Source organism: Pelobates fuscus, chromosome 2 (genome assembly GCF_036172605.1).
Source record: "Pelobates fuscus isolate aPelFus1 chromosome 2, aPelFus1.pri, whole genome shotgun sequence".
NCBI classification, from domain to species: Eukaryota; Metazoa; Chordata; class Amphibia; order Anura; family Pelobatidae; genus Pelobates; species Pelobates fuscus.
The window spans coordinates 413,868,672-413,885,939 of record NC_086318.1 but is presented as its reverse complement, the minus strand read 5'-3'; the positions used below and the strand labels follow the sequence as shown (position 1 = coordinate 413,885,939).

The window sequence follows — 17,268 nt, the reverse complement described above, 5'->3', positions numbered from 1 at the left end:
AAATTTACCTATCCCTGTGACTTTATTTTCCTCGGTTAATGAAAATGACACAGCCACAGTATTAAAATTTCTATGTCAAAGCCTCAATCAGTTGTTAGCAAGAAATATTCCCGGGGGAATCCTGAAGGCGAAAGAGTAATTATAGGAATTGCACTGAGTGCAGCTGGGGACTTGTCTCCATGTCCTAAAGCCTTGTTGGCTAACCTTGGCACTGCTGTTGTTTGTGAACTACATTTCCCATGGTACCCAGCCAATGCTTTTCAAGTTCCCCTATCACATCTCCAAGCATTTCAAAGGGACAGAGAGACACTTTCATTTTAGGGGTGTGAGTGTGGCCAATTGTGGGGCGGCAGTTTTGAGAAATTTTAGGTGACTTACTAATATGCAGCTTAAACAAAATTTAGGGAATGTATCTAATTTACAAAGACTGATTTCCAAATAAATTTATTGTAGTTTAAATACACATTACAGAGAGATGTATTGCTGTTACACTAAAAAACACAAACAATATGGAATTCCTTGGAATAGACATTAGGATAGAAAAGATGGACAGAGGGTTTTGGTCCCAAAATAGGGACTGTCCCTCCTAAACAAGGACACCTGGAAGGTATGCACTAATATTTACAACCAATGAATAAAGAGTTAAGAGAGACTTACTTTTTGGGTGTCAGATGTGTCAGGTGTTGGGCACACCTTGAGCACCCAAAAGATTAATGCCATTTGAGGCACGTATACCCACATCCTCACACACTACTACCAGGGGTAGTCAACCTTCAGCACACTAGAAGGTTTTAGTGGAAGAAGCCCTCAATGCAGAAGGTAGCTTAAAATTATTCACCAAACGAAGTACAAGTAGGGAATGAGCAGAGACACAGTCAGAATTGCCAAACGTCAGGACGGGCAGCAGAGATGATGCAGGATAAGCACACTACAGTGAGCACCACAGTAAGCACATAACAACTAAGCAAAAGGCTGTTATACTTGTGAGAAGAGACACACACCCCCACGTTATCCCTTGGCTCCTGACACATCTCCCTTCTTGTACCAACCCCTCACCCTTTAAAGGGACTCTCCGTTGCCAGGAAAACAATCAGTTTACTGGCACTGCAGGTTCCCTATCCCTCCCACCTCCCAATCCCTGGTTGCTGAAGGGGTGAAAACCCATTCAGTCACTTACCTGAGACCCCCGCCGGCGGTGGTTTTCAGGTCACCGCCGCTCCTCCTCTTCATTACGTCGGCCGGTGGGCGAGACTGATCCCACCGGCCGCGGAGACCTAATGCACATTCCTATGGGGAATTGAGCGACGCTGGAGGTCCTCACACAGCATGATGACGTCCATCTACGCACTAGCACAGGTTTTCTGTGCTATGGACCAGGAAGTGTCCTCTAGTGGCTGTCTAGTAGACAGCCACTAGAGGTGGAGTTAACCCTGCAAGGTAATTATTGCAGTTTATAAAAACTGCAATAATTACACTTGCAGGGTTAAGGGTAGTGGGAGTTGGCACCCAGACCTCTCCAATGGGCAGAAGTGGTCTGGGTGCCTGGAGTGCCCCTTTAAGAGAGTGCCTTCCTGGCGCACGCATGCCTAGGAAGGCTGAATCCTTCAGAGACCCCACCCACCATGCTGAACTGGGGAAGCCCGTCCTGGCCAGTGTGTGGGCCACAAGAAAATTGCAACACCACCACTGAAGCAGGGAAGTAGGTTCGCTATTAATTCACGGCGTCAAAGTGTTCTGGCTGAGTCCCTGCCCAAGGCTCATGTTGGTACTGCTGGTACTTGTGGTGTCTTTGCATGGTTTGCGAAGACCCTCAAGCTGGCATCTCTTCAAGCTCTTCATCTGTGTACTTTCACACATGCACTATAGTACAAAAAATGTCGTTCCATGAAGGATCTTACAAATATAATCTAGGGTTTGCGCAATAAGGTCCACATGCTTCTATTACACTTTGCACAAAATGATACCTACTATCATCAGCTGTTAAAACAGAAGGAGGATAGAAAATGGCAGAATGCGGAGGCTGAAGATCCTCCTGCCACAGTTTGACAAAGATAGTCTTTTTCTTGAAACAAATTAGTCTCCACACAGTCAAAAAGAGACTGACACAGTCAAAAAGAGGTTTCACAAAGAATAAAAAAAAAAATTGCTCCACCTACTAGTTCCGTCAATCAGAGAGCTAGAAATGTACACTTCCTGGCTCTCATACCAGCTCGCAACAATGAGTTGACATGTCATTGGAAACGTGAAGGAACTTGTAAGCGCTGCTCACCTCAAGCGAGAGCTTGCAAGCAAGTTTCCTTGAAGCTGCTCATGGCCCATGAATTCCCAGCACCAATCATCTTACAGACAGGTTGCTCTTTGACTTGAACAGTTCCTGCAAGTCGCTCCACGTTAGCATACTTTGCATGATGTAAGCCAAGTTATTGTAATGCCAGATTCCTAACTGACAAGGTTTGTAGCATTTCTGAGGCAAGCAGCCGTGAGGGCTGATGGCTTGGATATGAGTATCTTTAGTCCTGCATCTTTACAGTTGGTGGAGGAGGCAGGAGGATATAAGTGTTTTGTTTTTTTTATTCTTAGATTTTAAGCAGACAGTTGCTTCTCCAAGCAGCCACCAATATAAAAAGAGTGATCACTAGTATACTAAGGTTATTAACAGGGAGGTGGTCGTGACTCCCATGGGACTGTTAAGGGGGATGCCGGTGAAGATAACATTTCTGCACACCTCTCTATTAGTTAGGTAGCATTGCAGAATGACATTGAATACATGGGTGATGGGTGTGCAGCATGCTGTTCATGGGTAGAGAGGAAGGTACACAACAGAAAGGAGGGTATATGTCATGTAGGGGGTAATCAAATTTTCCCTTGGGCTCAAGCCCCAGGTATTTCTGGAACCTATAAACACCCCTGGTTTGTAGGTTGAGCTATGAGCTCAATTTTAAAGCTTTGTTTTGTCAGTTTGCTAAATAATAAAATGTAATGACTACAGAGATGGCATCATGGAATCCAAACAACTTCAAATAGCGGAAAGGGTAATGGTACAATGTCCCTTTCAACTCTAAGCAATACTTTATTCATAGAACACTGAAATGCACAAATTGCAACATTTCTACAAAAAATGCTAAATCTTTAAAAACTCAAAAATTCCAACTCCAACCATCTTGGCTGGGTTTATCAAGATTAAGTAGACACTATAGTCACCAGAACGACTATAGCTTAATGTTCTGGTATCTATAGCCTGTCACTGCAGGCTTTTAAATGTAAACACTGCCTTTCAGTGCCTAGTAACACCTCTAGTGGCCATTACTCAGATGGCCACTAGAGGAGCTTCCTAGTCCAGTCCTACACAGTGTGCAGTACAGGCGTTCAGCGTCATCACACTCTGCGTGGAGATGCTGAATGTTCCCCAAATGGATGCATTGATTCAATGCATCTATACGAAGAGATGCTGATTGACGCATGCACAAAAGCCTCCCAATGCTATTGGAAAGATCTCAGCCATGGAGGCGAATCCAGCCGCTGTGAGATAGGCGTGGTGTGGGAGAACAGAAGAGTAAATCCCCATTTACTAAGATCGGGAAGGACAGTGGTCATCTAAACCTAAACTGCCCCTTGATGACTATAGTGTCAGGAATACATTTTTGTATTCCTGATATTACAGCGTTCCATTAACCCCTTAAGGACACATGACAGAAATATTCCGCCATGATTCCCTTTTATTCCAGAAGTTGTTAAGGGGTTAAGGTTATCCGAGGCCATGGGCAGGGTGCCAGTTTGGGGCCGTGCGCTCTGTTTCTGTGAGTGATCTGTGTGTTGAGACTTGTGTGTAGTGGCTGAGTGTTGTGTGTGTGGAGTACAGCTATTTTGGGGGCAGAGCATGTCTATGTGTTCCGAATGTGTCTTGTTTTTTTTTTACCGTCCCAGCTTGAGAAGGGCCCACTCAGAGCCACAGCTCCCAGCCCAAACAGGGGAAAAACCAGGCCCATGTCAAAGTCCAGGCCCTTGGGGGCCGCTTTGGTCACCTAATGGTGTGTTTGGTGAATAATGAATTTGGACAAGATTTCCAGTAATCTTAAAATTAATAAGTCCCTACATAGCTCAACCACTCACTCAGGCATATATTATTACAAACAGGGGGGATAAAGGTAGTGCCAGAAGTGATAAAAACAGAGGTGTGTTATAAAATACATATATAAAAATATAAGAGTATTGCAGTATGCAATGATAATTTTTTTACTGGACTAACATAATATTTTGTTGGCGCTTTATAAGTAGCAATAATAAATAAATAAAATAAATAATATTTCAAAGGCAAGCTTTCGAGAGTTTACTCTCTTCCTCAGGTCTGAAGCAATACTGATCAATCTGAAAGAGTTTAACACTTAAACAGCTGATGTTAGAGAAGTAGAGGAAGGGGATGGGTGGGTTGTCATAAATAGGAGAAGATGTGCCTGAAAGTGAAAGGTTGGCTGAGAATAGCCAGAAAAAGTAAATAAACAGAGAGTCTATAAGCTAGTTAAAAAGAGAAAAAAAGAAAACAGCAGAGCAGGGCATGCAAGTATATAGCTGCATATATGTATGTATATAAAAGCCAGAGTCTACATTAAGACCTTCATTTCTGGTGTTGAAATGTGTGATCATTTTCATCTCAAATGTCTTTTGTTCATGAGAGTATTTGAAATTCCCTTTAAGAACTTTAATCCTGAGGTTTTGGATGGAGTGACCAGTCTGGGTGAAGTGATGACCAACAGGGGTACAATATCCATTTCCTTGTGGTTCTTGATTGAGTGTCTGTGTAGATTCATTCTGAGATGCAGCTTAAGGCCAGTTTCTCCAATGTAGCAACCTTTGTCACACACTGTACACTGTATCATGCACACCACATTCGCAGATGTGCAGGAATATAACCCCTTAATGTTGTATGATTTGTTATTGTGTCTGGCTGTGTTATTGCCACATATATGTTGACACGGTTTGCAGAGTTATTTGTTGCATCATACAGTGCCATTCTGTGTGAGCTCCTGTTCTGTGGTCACTTTGCTGCGGACCGATCTCTCTCTGTCTCGGGTTAGGTGGTTGTTTGAATGCTAGTATGGGGGGGTTCATAAAATATTTTTTTGAGTGTGGGGTCCTCTGAAATTAATGGTTGTAGCTCTTTAATCATTTTACGTACTTCTTCTAGAGTCGGGTTGCATGTAACTACTTGATGGGTTCTTGCATTTTGTTTTCGCATCCGGCGTCACAGAAGCACCTCTAGCGGCTGTCAGGAAGACAGCCACTAGAGGTTGGATTAACCCCTACTCTGAAACTTCTATGTTTACATCTGAATGGTTAAAACCTGGGGGACCTGGCACCCAGACCAATTCATTCAGCGGAAGTGGTCTGGGTGACTATAGTGTCCCTTTAAGGTTTGTTGACGGGTGGAATAAATTGAATTATTTATGGAAGTCTATAAGGCTTTCTTCTCCTTCTGTCCATATTATGAAAATATCATCAATGTAACGATAATACGTATATGGTTTGTGGGGCTGTGTTCATAAAAATCTGTTTTCTAGGTCAGCCATGAAAAGATTAGCGTATTGGGGTGACATTTTTGTGCCCATCGCCTGCCAGGTATGAAATTCTACCTCCACTTGAGAAAACCACTTTGGTGAAACGTGTTGTGGATATTTTAACTGTTTGTTTTACAATGTATTTTAATAAAGGTATTTTGACCTATTTCCATTGTGAGTGTGCCATTTTACTTTTTTTCTACCTGGCATCAGATTTAAGACTACTCCAAAAGAATCCACGGTGGGGATTATACAACTTACGCCTACACATTGAGCAGTTAGTTTGCCCAATTAACTGTGAGTACCTATTCTGTATTCTATACTCCTAGTACCTTTTATACTGTGAGCACAATTGCTGTCTCTTTTATATTTTTTATGATCTTCATACCGATGATACATCTGCCTACCTACACCGTCTCAAGTATCCGTTAAGTGGGGATTATACCACTGTACGCCATTCAGACTAGATTACTTTTATGTTATTCTGGGATTTTCTGCACCATTAGTTCTCTCTTTCTGTTGCATATATAGCTGCCAAGAATACTCTGATCGGACCCCAATCCAGAGGAACTACCCTGACTCTTTGAGGTTTTATCTTCTAGCAAGTCTTTACATTTGGATTCACACTTATATTTGAACATTCCTTTGATTTTTATTTATTTGTCTATATATATATATATTATAACACATCTCTGTTTTTATCATTTCTGGCGCTAACTTTATCCCCCCGTTTGACTTATCCCTGTTGTTTATAAGGCTTAGAGGAAGCCTTATGTTTTAAGGTGTGTCGCATACTCTAATTTTTATATATATCTTTTAGTTTGTTGTATTAGCGTTGATAATTTTTTATCCTTTTACATATTAGTACAGTTAAAAGTGACACAAAATAATTGGAATAATATAGAAAAACATATTTCACAAAGGCTCAGAATAATTTTGTTTACAACAGTCATCTACTGCTCAATCATGAATCTGCTAAAGCATTTTGCAGAATACCATTCTGATCACATTTGCATGATCTATTTTACATATTGCACAATCAGTGCCCTTGGAATCTATATAGAAAAATCTATGCCCTTGGAATCTATATAGAAAAAAATGATAGTCAAAAGCAGCAAGGGAGATAAAGAAAGCGGTTTGTAGCATGTTTTTTTTTTTTTTTAGAAATCCCTTTTATCATTTCTCAAAGCAAGCATAATTCACACACCACCCCTGCAAATATCAGTTTGACGCGTACGTTTTCAAGCAACAAAAGGCGATGTACAGTGTTAAAGCAGACAAATAGTCAGAGCTCAAACTGTAGGTACAATGGTACCAAAAACTTCAAAATTAGTACCAGAAAACTCCAATCACTATAATCACTTCAGCTTCTTACATCTGTTACTTGCAAAGCGCTCTGTTATTTCTTCATTCATCCTATTTAATAAATTGCCAGGGAATGGCAAAGATCACTGCAGTTCTAAGCCCATTACTCCACTCTGTGATGTTAGAGGGGACTCACCCCTTCTCCAATTGTACAACATTTTCAAATGACTGCTAAGTGACTGGGGTCTTCCATAGCATTTGGACAGCCATTTTGCAGATGACCAGCTACATGTAGCACCATTCATGAAAAGACATGAATGAAGCTACTCGGTAAGTTTTTAGAAGTCATAAGTTGATATTGATTACCTTGTCAAATAGTATATGTTAAGTTGATTCAATATATAAGTATATGCAGTAACAGAACCGGTACTCAAGCGTGCCAGCCCTGGATCTTGTGCGGAGAACATACCTACCACTAAGGCCGACATCCAGAACATGCTGGCTGAGATGAAGGCCTACTTTGATGTCCCTGAAGACATCACAGAGGTGGAGGTACCACACTATCTTCAAAGGCTGTTAAGCGCTATGCTCTCCCCTTCCAGAGCTTTTTGCTATGCTTCCAGTTGCTTTAGAGCAAACAGTTCATACAAACTACCAGTCGTGACTCACCTACCTATCATTTTGAAGGCTCAGACCTCTCCTTTTTTAACTACCTTTATAGGTCCTCAATGCTCTGGAGACACTCCTTGCAACCGGTCACTAAGATGCTGAGAGACAAAGAGGTCAGATACTGCTGGGGCCTGGGACAAATGTTGTCAGTGCAGCACGACGAGAAGCGTATTCACCTCACACAGATTTCTCAAGCAGAGCAATTTCTCAAGGAACTGGACTTAACCGTACGTGACAACGTACCGAGACTTGAAGCAACTACCTCTAATGACCCTCCATCATGGGACGTGTTTAATATCCAGCCATTTTACCCCAAGCAGCAACGTACCGAGACTTGAAGCAACTACCTCTAATGACCCTCCATCATGGGACGTGTTTAATATCCAGCCATTTTACCTCAAGCAGCAGCGTACAGTGTCGGCACGGCCATCCAAGGGCACCTGAAACCTGCTGCACCCACCTACTGCTCCAACTGTTATTAATCTGTTAGTGCTAGACATGGCCCCTCTACCAATGACCGTTTCCTAAGTTCTCTCCTTTACATTAATTTCTGTTTATTGCCCGCCAACGGAGAATCCCACCTCACCCACATCACGGTGCTCTTTAACACAAGACACGCAATTTTTCTCTTGGAACACTAGTACCAGCGATTTAACTCAACATTCCTGAAGAGTCCAAATTATAAAAGTGCAGATATCCCTAGATTAAATTTAGCCAGACAGGAATTAAGTGCTATTCTGTGATATTTTCACGTTATATTTGTGTGACACCTTTCCTTTTACTTTTATTTTTGTATGCACTTAAAATGTAGACTAAAATGCCTATACCTGTGTTTATATCCTAAACATGCTATGACAAAAAAATTAAAATTTTTTACAAAATTTAAAAAAAAAGTATATGCAGTAACTTAATTACATGTCCTATAAACCTCTATTGTATAGGGATTTTTTTGGATATAAACAGCATTGCTGTCACATTTTTGGGTTGTTCTCAGTATCAAACTAATGCCCAGTGTAACAATGTGCTTCGATCCTGCATCAACATCAACCAGGGCCGTCTTTAACGCTGCCCCGGGCCCTGTCCCTTCTGGGGGGCCCAAGACAGCTGCTCCGTTTGCCCTCTGCCTGCAAACTATGGGGGCACATCGGGTGTGAGTCCGTCAGTGTCTGTGTGGTTCAGAATGTCTTTGTGTATGTGTGTTTCAGTATGGCTGTCTGTGTCAGTACGTCTGTCAGAATGTGTCTCTGTATCTGTATGTTGTCCATTTGTGTTTGTGTATCTGTATGTGTCAGTGTTTGTATCTGTATATCTACATGTGTGTCAGGTTGTGTATCTGTGTGTCTGTATGTGTGTCAGTGTGTGTGTCGGTGTATCTATATGAAGTCAGTGTGTGTACCTTTGTATCTGCATGCATGCCAGTGTTTGTATCTGTGTGTGTCTATGTGTGTGTCAGTGTATCTATATGTAGTCTGTGTGTATCTATATGTTCTTGTGTCTATCTATATGCGGTCAGTGTGTATCTGCGTGTGTGTGTGTCAGATAGTGTATTTGTGCGTATCTATATGTAGTCAGGGGGGCCCAAGTAAATGCTTGCCCAGGGTCCAATCCAAATTAAAGACGGCCCTGATATCAACGCATCAATATCCTGGGAGGTGTTAAGGACTTTAAACAAATCTCAACCTCGCGATAGTCCTATATCGATAGTAACACACAGAAATGCCCACACTAAATATGTAGCTATAAATTACACAAATTCCGCTTCATTTAACAAATCAATGACATTTTGGAGTCACTCTGTTGATGTCAGATGCTAGGTCTGTTAAAACTCGTTCCACTAAGAGACCTGTGCCCTCTTGTTGTCTCTAGCAGCCCAAGAGTGCTTCTTTCTTTGTTTGGTTATTCCGGAATTAGACTTTTGATTATTGACTATCCTGATCTCTGTGCTCCTCAACCCTTGGCTTGCTTATTATCCTGTTGTATTTCTTAACCATGGCTTACTCTCTGACCATTGTCATTTTGGGTATACCGTTAAGCCTGGCCAACTCCAAGGACTGGTGATATGTTCTATCTTTCTAGCTTTCCTAGATTTGCGTGTTGGGACTACTATGGTATAGGTTTTTTATGTAATGGCAAAAACATTTTTGTGACCTGAGCAGGGACTAACCGAAGGGCAAGCTACTGGGTTTCTTTAAGCTTTTGACAATTCTCAGAGTTATTAGATGCTCTGCTTTTGTTGCAACTCAAAAACATTCACAGAAATGGGTCAGCACCTTAATGACCCAAGCCCCCAAAAATACAGCTTCACAAAGATAAAAATTTGTAGTAGCTCTGCTATACTAAAACCAATTGTAGCCAAGGCCAATGCAAAAAGAGACTTAACATAGGCAAGGAGCACAAAACTTGTAAATGGAAACATCTCCTGGTTTTAGGCATATTTCACCATATTGCTTACATCTAGACAAGATTAGTCTTGGAGAAGCCAAAGTACGCAATCCCAATATCTGCTGTCAATGGACAAAGATTATTGCGATCCAGAATGACTGCAGGCCAGGATTATAATGGTCCCATACACACTGCTAAATCATCTCAACTGAGATTTCATGAACAAAGAGAAGTTTCGATGGACCTATCACAAGATCTAAACGTCATGAATTCCTTTGGAACTGTAGGATTTTCTATATAAATAGGAGCTTTCCAGCTGATGAATATGTATTGCATTATACTGGTACAACCTCAAAGGTGAATATTCTTACCTTATGAAAACAAGCATAACAGCGTATACAGGTACATATTTAACTAAAACATCTGCAACATTCCATTAATTTGTACATGGAAGAAACGGAACTGTCTAATAAATATCTAATAAAAACAATATAAAGGTATACTTTCCTACGCTGTGAAGTCAGCAAACCAATCGTTTTGTGTTTTTTTTTTAAGGAAGAATTGCTCAGTTTTTATAATTAGTAGTCTCAAAGGATAGCAGCTTGAGATGTCTCCATAGTCACTAGTACAATATCCCACTATTATTATTATTATTATTATTGCCATTTATATACATACAGTTAAAAAAAAAAAAAATACAGAAAGGCACTCAAAGAAAGACTAAAGATGTTCTGAAGGCAAAAGACGGCCCACTTCGAATAAGGCAATCATATTGAAATTTAGATAGGCTTTTCCATTATTTTGTCAAACTCATGTACAAGAGGCATATATATATATAGTCACTCAACAATAGGTTGTAGACACTCAGTATTCCTCTCAACAAACTTTCCAAATTAGGCACTGATTCAAAAATGTGATCCTCTCTTTTCCGTATAGCCTATAACATTTTTTCCGTATAGCCTATAACATTTATTCTTTCCTATAACACACAAACTGGGGACTCATGCGCTAAACAAACATCATTATTAGCAAAATAAATAAATAAATAAAAATAAAAAACATTGTCGTTTAGGGAAAATCAATCAGTATATTAATTATTTATGTCTACTCAGCAAGACACAATCTCTGGGCTCAAATATTAAAATTTGACACCTGTTATTTAAAAAAATATAACAGTATAGGTATTGGTTAACAATTCAGACTGATGGTTAATTATACTGAGCTGTATAGTACAGAGAAAAATCATACATTTAGAACTGTAGTCTGTAAAAGTTGGAGTGGCAAATGTTACAGTAAATACATAAATCATATTTACATGTTTTTGACTTCATACTGCTTTTGGGTTTTAATCTTATCATTTAATATGGCATGTTAAACAGGGGGTGACTAAAAGGTAATCCCTTAATGCTGGCAAAGCATAGTGAGAGTGGCAGTTCCACAACAGTTGGAGATCTTACCTTTTACTCACCCTTAGTTTAAATATTACATGAATATGTGTCTATTTACATATAACAGATCCCATGTTCATTTCCAGAGGGAAAACCTGGGAACCCATAAACACCCATCAAATCAATGCATCCATAAAATACATTTTAATTCTACAGCTTGAGAAAAGTTGGTGCAAGGAAGCCCCAAGCATCATGTTAGAGCTCCAGCAGATCCCTCAGCCCACTCCCTGGACTATCACAGACTAGGCAGGTAAAGCTGAGGTTTGGGGTGTATGAATTTTGGGGGTTCCACACCCATTTTGTGATTGTGTCTTACCTGATGATATCATCATTGTGGCCCATGAAGAACCTCTGGCTGTGCTCCCTAGTGTTGTAGACCACCCCAACCCCAGCCACAAAATAGACCACTTCCTTGCCGGCTGTGTAGTACAGGTTGTTCCTGCATTGGTGGCCCCTGTACCCATACACCCACTCCAATCGAAGCTGGCCCCCTGGAGGTGTCCTGTCCGCCATGATAACTCTATGTGCAGAGGAGTCAGCAGGATGAAGAAGAAGAAGGAGGGTGACACAAGGTCTTCTCCTGGCAGGGTGTCCTCTTCCCAAGAGCTGCAGGCAGCAGCAGCTCCTCCTCCTCCACCACCACAAGGGAACCTGTCAGGGACTGGATTTCCTTATTAAATGGAGAACTAATGAGAGCCCTTGCACAGCAGCTATCTAGTGCCACCATAATCCCCTGTCCATGCAGGCAGCAGATATCCCCAGCAGGCAGAGCAATGAACTGAGAGCATCCATGAATCCTTCTCAATGCAAAATCACTTCCAAGCCCCCGCCTTCTCCTTGATGCTGCAACCAGCAGCTCCCAAGGGGCTCTTTAAGCCACCTTTACAATGCAAACAAAGGGGGGTGGGGGGGGGGGGTACCCTAGTACCAGTGACAGGTTGTGGGGGGTGGGGGTCCCCTAGTCCCAGTGACAGGTTGATGCTGCAATGGGGTTAGCAAGATTTGGTAGGTGTGCATGTAAATGCAAACACAACAAATAGAAAATAAAATGAAGCAGGTGGTCAGGATGTGTGGGTTTCCAATGCCTAAGCTACAGACATGTTTTTATAATAAAGATTGCATTGGGATCAGCCCTCAATGTGCAACAAATAATTGTAATCCGAATGCAGGTGATCAGGGTGCTGGGTCTCCAATGAATGGATTTACAGTGAGTCCCTTTCCAGCTCTCTCCTCTGTGGGTGCAGTGTGTACCAAAACAATGAATGCAGCATGCTCTTTATTGCCAGTAATGCAGGATACAATGTGTCAGGCTATTCCCCAGCCATGCAGGGTCTGGGAGATGGAGCAATGTGAAGACTGTGCATGGGAAGATGCAGCAAGCCTGCAGAATCCAGCAGATATGATTATACAGCATCCCACATCCCCAGGGAGGTAATATTATTATTATAACATGGAGAAATACATCGGATACACTCCTGATCCCAAGATATTGCTACAGTATCAGTAACTAGTCATTGATAAAGGAAGGCTGCGGCTATTGACAGTCACAGCACGCCCAATAACCATTGCACGAACCACTGGAGGTGAAATAATACACTAAAACTCAATCACTTGCAGCGATCGTTGCGTAACGGAGGTCCCCGGACACTCAGCAACGCAACGTTGCTACCGCAACTCGGCTTTGAGAATAGGAGCATGCGCAGTAACCAAGGTGGGAAAGGAAGGAGCGGATTGCATAGAAACGGCGACGCCAAGCGGGCGGACCCCAGCTTGCTCACTTGATGCTGCTAAGACTGGCCGAGTAGCCTGGAGGATTCTGGGAATTCGAGTTTGAGAAGTGGAAGAATTACGTGAGGACGTGTGGTTGTGACGTCATTAAAGGACTACGAATCCCCGAGTGCCGCTGGCTCCCGCTACTTCTCAACGGCTGCCTATATAGTCCGTTGCAGATAGCGTTGGGCAAACAAATCTGAGTGTGTTGTGCTGCTGGTTGATGGGCAACGGTGACAATAGATAATGGGCGCCTGCTTGGGGCTCATTGTTTGTTCAGGGATCAGCCTAAAGCTCTGTTATTGTACATGTAGAGTAACGTTTGTAAATAAAGAGTGATTAGCCTCTAAATCAAACAATAAAGCCCTGCTGTAATGGGCTGGGACCTGGGATAAATCACATTTATCTTAACAGATAACCTGTAACAGATTGCTTCTCACAGATAGCTCACTGTGAACAGAGGTATAAAGTGTGACCTGACAGGAATTCAAAGTAAAAAAAAAAATTACATTTTAGGCAAAAATTGCCAAATTGTATATACAAGTATTTTGGGGATCTTTCAGTTCAGCTATTTGAGCCCCAAATTTGCTATTACTAGTGGGGGTTTCAATACATACCCCACATTGTCAAAGAACCCCCACGTCACCTCCCATTTACATCTATACCCTAAGCCAGAGCAAGGCTATATATCTAATAGACTGGGCCACCTATGAATATTCCATTTACTAAGAAGCATTCACAAGCAGGCCAGAAAATGTTAAAATGTAAAAAGCAAATTAAAAAACTTTAGTAATTTTATGCCGGTGAAATTAAGACTTTACGAGACCATATTCCTTGTGCTGATAAGAAACAGTAAAGACACATCACAAATAGCTTTTCCTCCCATAGCTCTATTTATGAAGCAACGTCTAGAGCAATACAATAACAACATTTTACCTGTTGGAATAAAAATATCTTGCGACTGCAGCTGTGCTTCACCCCAGGTGCTTTTTGCTAGAATTAGCCCAGTCGTTGGCTGCTCAAAATTGCACCAAACAAAAAATTGTGTGAATGCTGCATTTGAGGTTGCTTGTGTGGGGGAACACTGCTTGTGTGATTAAGTTGTGGGGGAGGCTGCTTGTGGGGAGTAGTGTGTGTGTGTGTGTGTATGAGGCTTTTTGTGGTGTAGTGTGTGGAGAGGGCTGTGTGTGTAAGGGGTAAGGGATGCAGTCTGTTTGTGGATAGCAGTTGTTATGTTTGTGTGGGGTAAATTGGGGCAGTAGTGTGTGGATGGATTAATTGGGGCTGTAGTGTATGTGCATGTGACAGGAAAAGGACTGTAGTGTGTGCAAGGTAGAGACTGTAATGTGTGTTTTTGTTGGGTAAGGTCTGTAGTGTGTGTGAAGGAGAGATAGTGTAGAGGGGGATAAGAGCTATAATGCTTGTTTGTGGGGGACGGGGGTTGTTGAAGGTGGTTGTGGTTGTGTAGGGTGGGTTTTGGGCTGTATTGTAGAAGGGATAGGGGTTTTACTGTAGAGGGGATTTTACCTTTAGTTGGGGGGGGGGGTAGGGCTGTAGTATAGAGAGGATAGAGGCTGTTGTAGTGTGTGTGTTTGTGTGTTTGTCTGGAGATGTGGGCTGTAGTGTTGGGAGGGGTTGTACTGTGTAATGCGGGATGAGGGCTGTACTGTATGTGGGATATGGGTTTTGTTCTATAGGGAAATAAAGGCTGTAGTTTGGGGTGTGTGTATGGGTTGTATTGTGGGGGGATGGGAGTTTTAGTGTGAGGGTTAGGGGCGGTGTTGTGGGAAGGTTGAGGCTGCACTGTGGGCACAGTTACAGTATAGTGTAATTGTGGGGGGATATGGGCTTTATTGTGAGGAATAGGAATTATACGATATGGGGACATTATTGTGGGGCATAGTGGTTTAACTGTGGGGCGGATAGAATTGTCATGTATGAAATATATTTATTTATTTACTTATAAAATATTTTACCAGGAAAGATACATTGAGATTTCTCTCGTTTTCAAGTATGTCCTGGGTAATATATATATATATATATATATATATATATATATAAAAACTAAAGTTTATTCACCCCATCCTTTTGCTTAACTTGGTCAGGGAGGGGGGAAAGTTGATCCCTGGTGCTCGAGAGGCCAGTGGGCTGATTATTTGATTTGCACCCCTGGCAGGTGCAGACCACGAGTAAGAACCCCCAGGCTGGCGGCGGGAGGCTGGCGGTCAGTAAGGAATCAGAGTGTTGCCATGGTAACCATTACAGGGAGTGATTGCTACTGCCTGCATCTGCTGGAGGTACAGATCACAAACTGCCTATGTCCCCCGATAGCAGCTGACCAGCCAGTATGCCGATACCAGAGACAGTATGTCCCTGATGCTGGGTTGTGGGGTGCCCCATTTGATTGGTGTGGGGCTGGTAGAAGAGCAGAGCCAGGTGTAATGCACCTTCTTCACCTGCCAAGAGCCGGCCCTGTGCAGGTAGGCAGGGTGGGCTTTGAACAACTGTAATGCGGAAGGGAGGGAGGGTACATTCACAAAAATGCAGATATCTCTGTATGTGCAGCTTTTCAAGCAGAATATCTGAACAAACACATCCCTTATTTCATGACCATTTCTAAAAGCATAAGTTGTCATTGAGTAACCCTTTAAAGATCTCGATTTGTACCTTCTCATTTTTGTTACTTTTACTTTTTTACTCTATCTGAGCAGTACCAGGCATCAGGTTATATAAATAATGAATTGTGAATTCAGCTTCTAAATACCAGTAAAGGTATTGATCATGAGTTCAATCTGTCACAGGCACTTGGAAGAGGTTACTTAAACCCTGATTGATTGTAGGCATTAGAGAGAGGGAAATAAATGGTGTGTTTGCCATGGATAGTCCCAGGGGTAACCAGCTTGAGGAAAACAATAAATATTTATTAAGTGCGGACACGGGTTGGGGCTTTTCTACTTGATTATTGACAATCTTCTGTTTTTAACATTAACCCCTTAAGGACACATGACATGTGTGACATGTCATGATTCCCTTTTATTCCAGAAGCTTGGTCCTTAAGGGGTTAACACAGTTGTGTGTGGTATTTGTAGAACTATCTCAATAAGACAAATGTAATTGTTTACACGACATGGACTGTGGTTACAGATGGTGAGAATACGGTAGGTGGTTCTCTGTTGCTAGTGACTGACTACCTGCACTATGTAAAGGGACCTAACAGGGAATGTTAACTAGAAAGCAAAAGGAAAGCATCCTACCTGGTCACTTACCTCATTTTAAGTGGTTTTACAAAAATAGGGCCCTCATGGCACCCAAAGCCTGACTCAAATAGGTGATTTGGAAAATCCATCAACTCCGCATGCATCCAATACTGCACATGTACACCCTCCGTTTATGTTTTTTCTCTCTTGTATCAAGAATAAAAAACAAATTACAAAGAAAATCTAACTTAAAAATAACCAAATGGGGGCGTGGCCTGGACACTGAGCGAGCTGGACGTGTGTGCCTAGAGCTCCGCTCCGTCCACACCGCAGATTGCTAAAATTAGCTAAAATAACCAGCGACAGCCGAGCTTAACCGTCGAGAATGGACAAGCGGCAATCCAAGAAACTCCCGAAAAGGGGACCGGACGCGGGAACATCGGTGGCTGAGTTCTTTACGACGCCGCGAGGTGGGCCCGCGTGTACACAAGATGGCGGCGGCACAGGCCGAGAAGCCGCCGGATCGCCCAGATCCCCAGTGAAATCAGCAGCAGAACCCGGGGGCGCTCAGGGCTCCATGGACACAGCGACTATACTGGCGACCCTGGCGGAGGTGAAAGAATTCCTGGCAGGGGAAATTGAACGCTCCACACAGGTACTGCGGAGCGAAATGCACGCCATTGGTGAACGCACCGCGCAATTAGAACATAGGCTGGAGGTTACCACAGCAGCACATAACACAGCAATCCACCAAGTGAATCACTTAACCGCCAGAATGGCGGCAGCGGAGCTGGCCATAGAAGACATGGCGAACAGGTCACGCCGTAATAACCTACGCCTGAGGGGCCTCCCAGAGAACTCAGGGGAAGGCCCTGTCATAGATGTGGTAACGGCTATACTCAAACCTCTACTTCCTGAGCTCCCAGACCACCTGTGGCATATTGA

General features: G+C 42.5%; 1 protein-coding gene across 5 annotated transcripts in view; it reads right to left on the bottom strand.

Moving 5' to 3' along the window:
• The window catches only part of EML6 (EMAP like 6), a 140,119-nt gene extending 127,892 nt beyond the window's left edge, over positions 1-12,227 (bottom strand). For all 5 annotated transcript variants that reach the window (XM_063443978.1, XM_063443973.1, XM_063443975.1 and 2 more), the window contains exon 1: positions 11,673-12,227. In XM_063443978.1, the coding sequence (XP_063300048.1) occupies positions 11,673-11,869 (197 nt within the window). In that variant the 5' untranslated portion in view covers positions 11,870-12,227. The remainder of the gene's footprint in view (positions 1-11,672) is intronic.
• Positions 12,228-17,268: the final 5,041 nt, after the last annotated feature.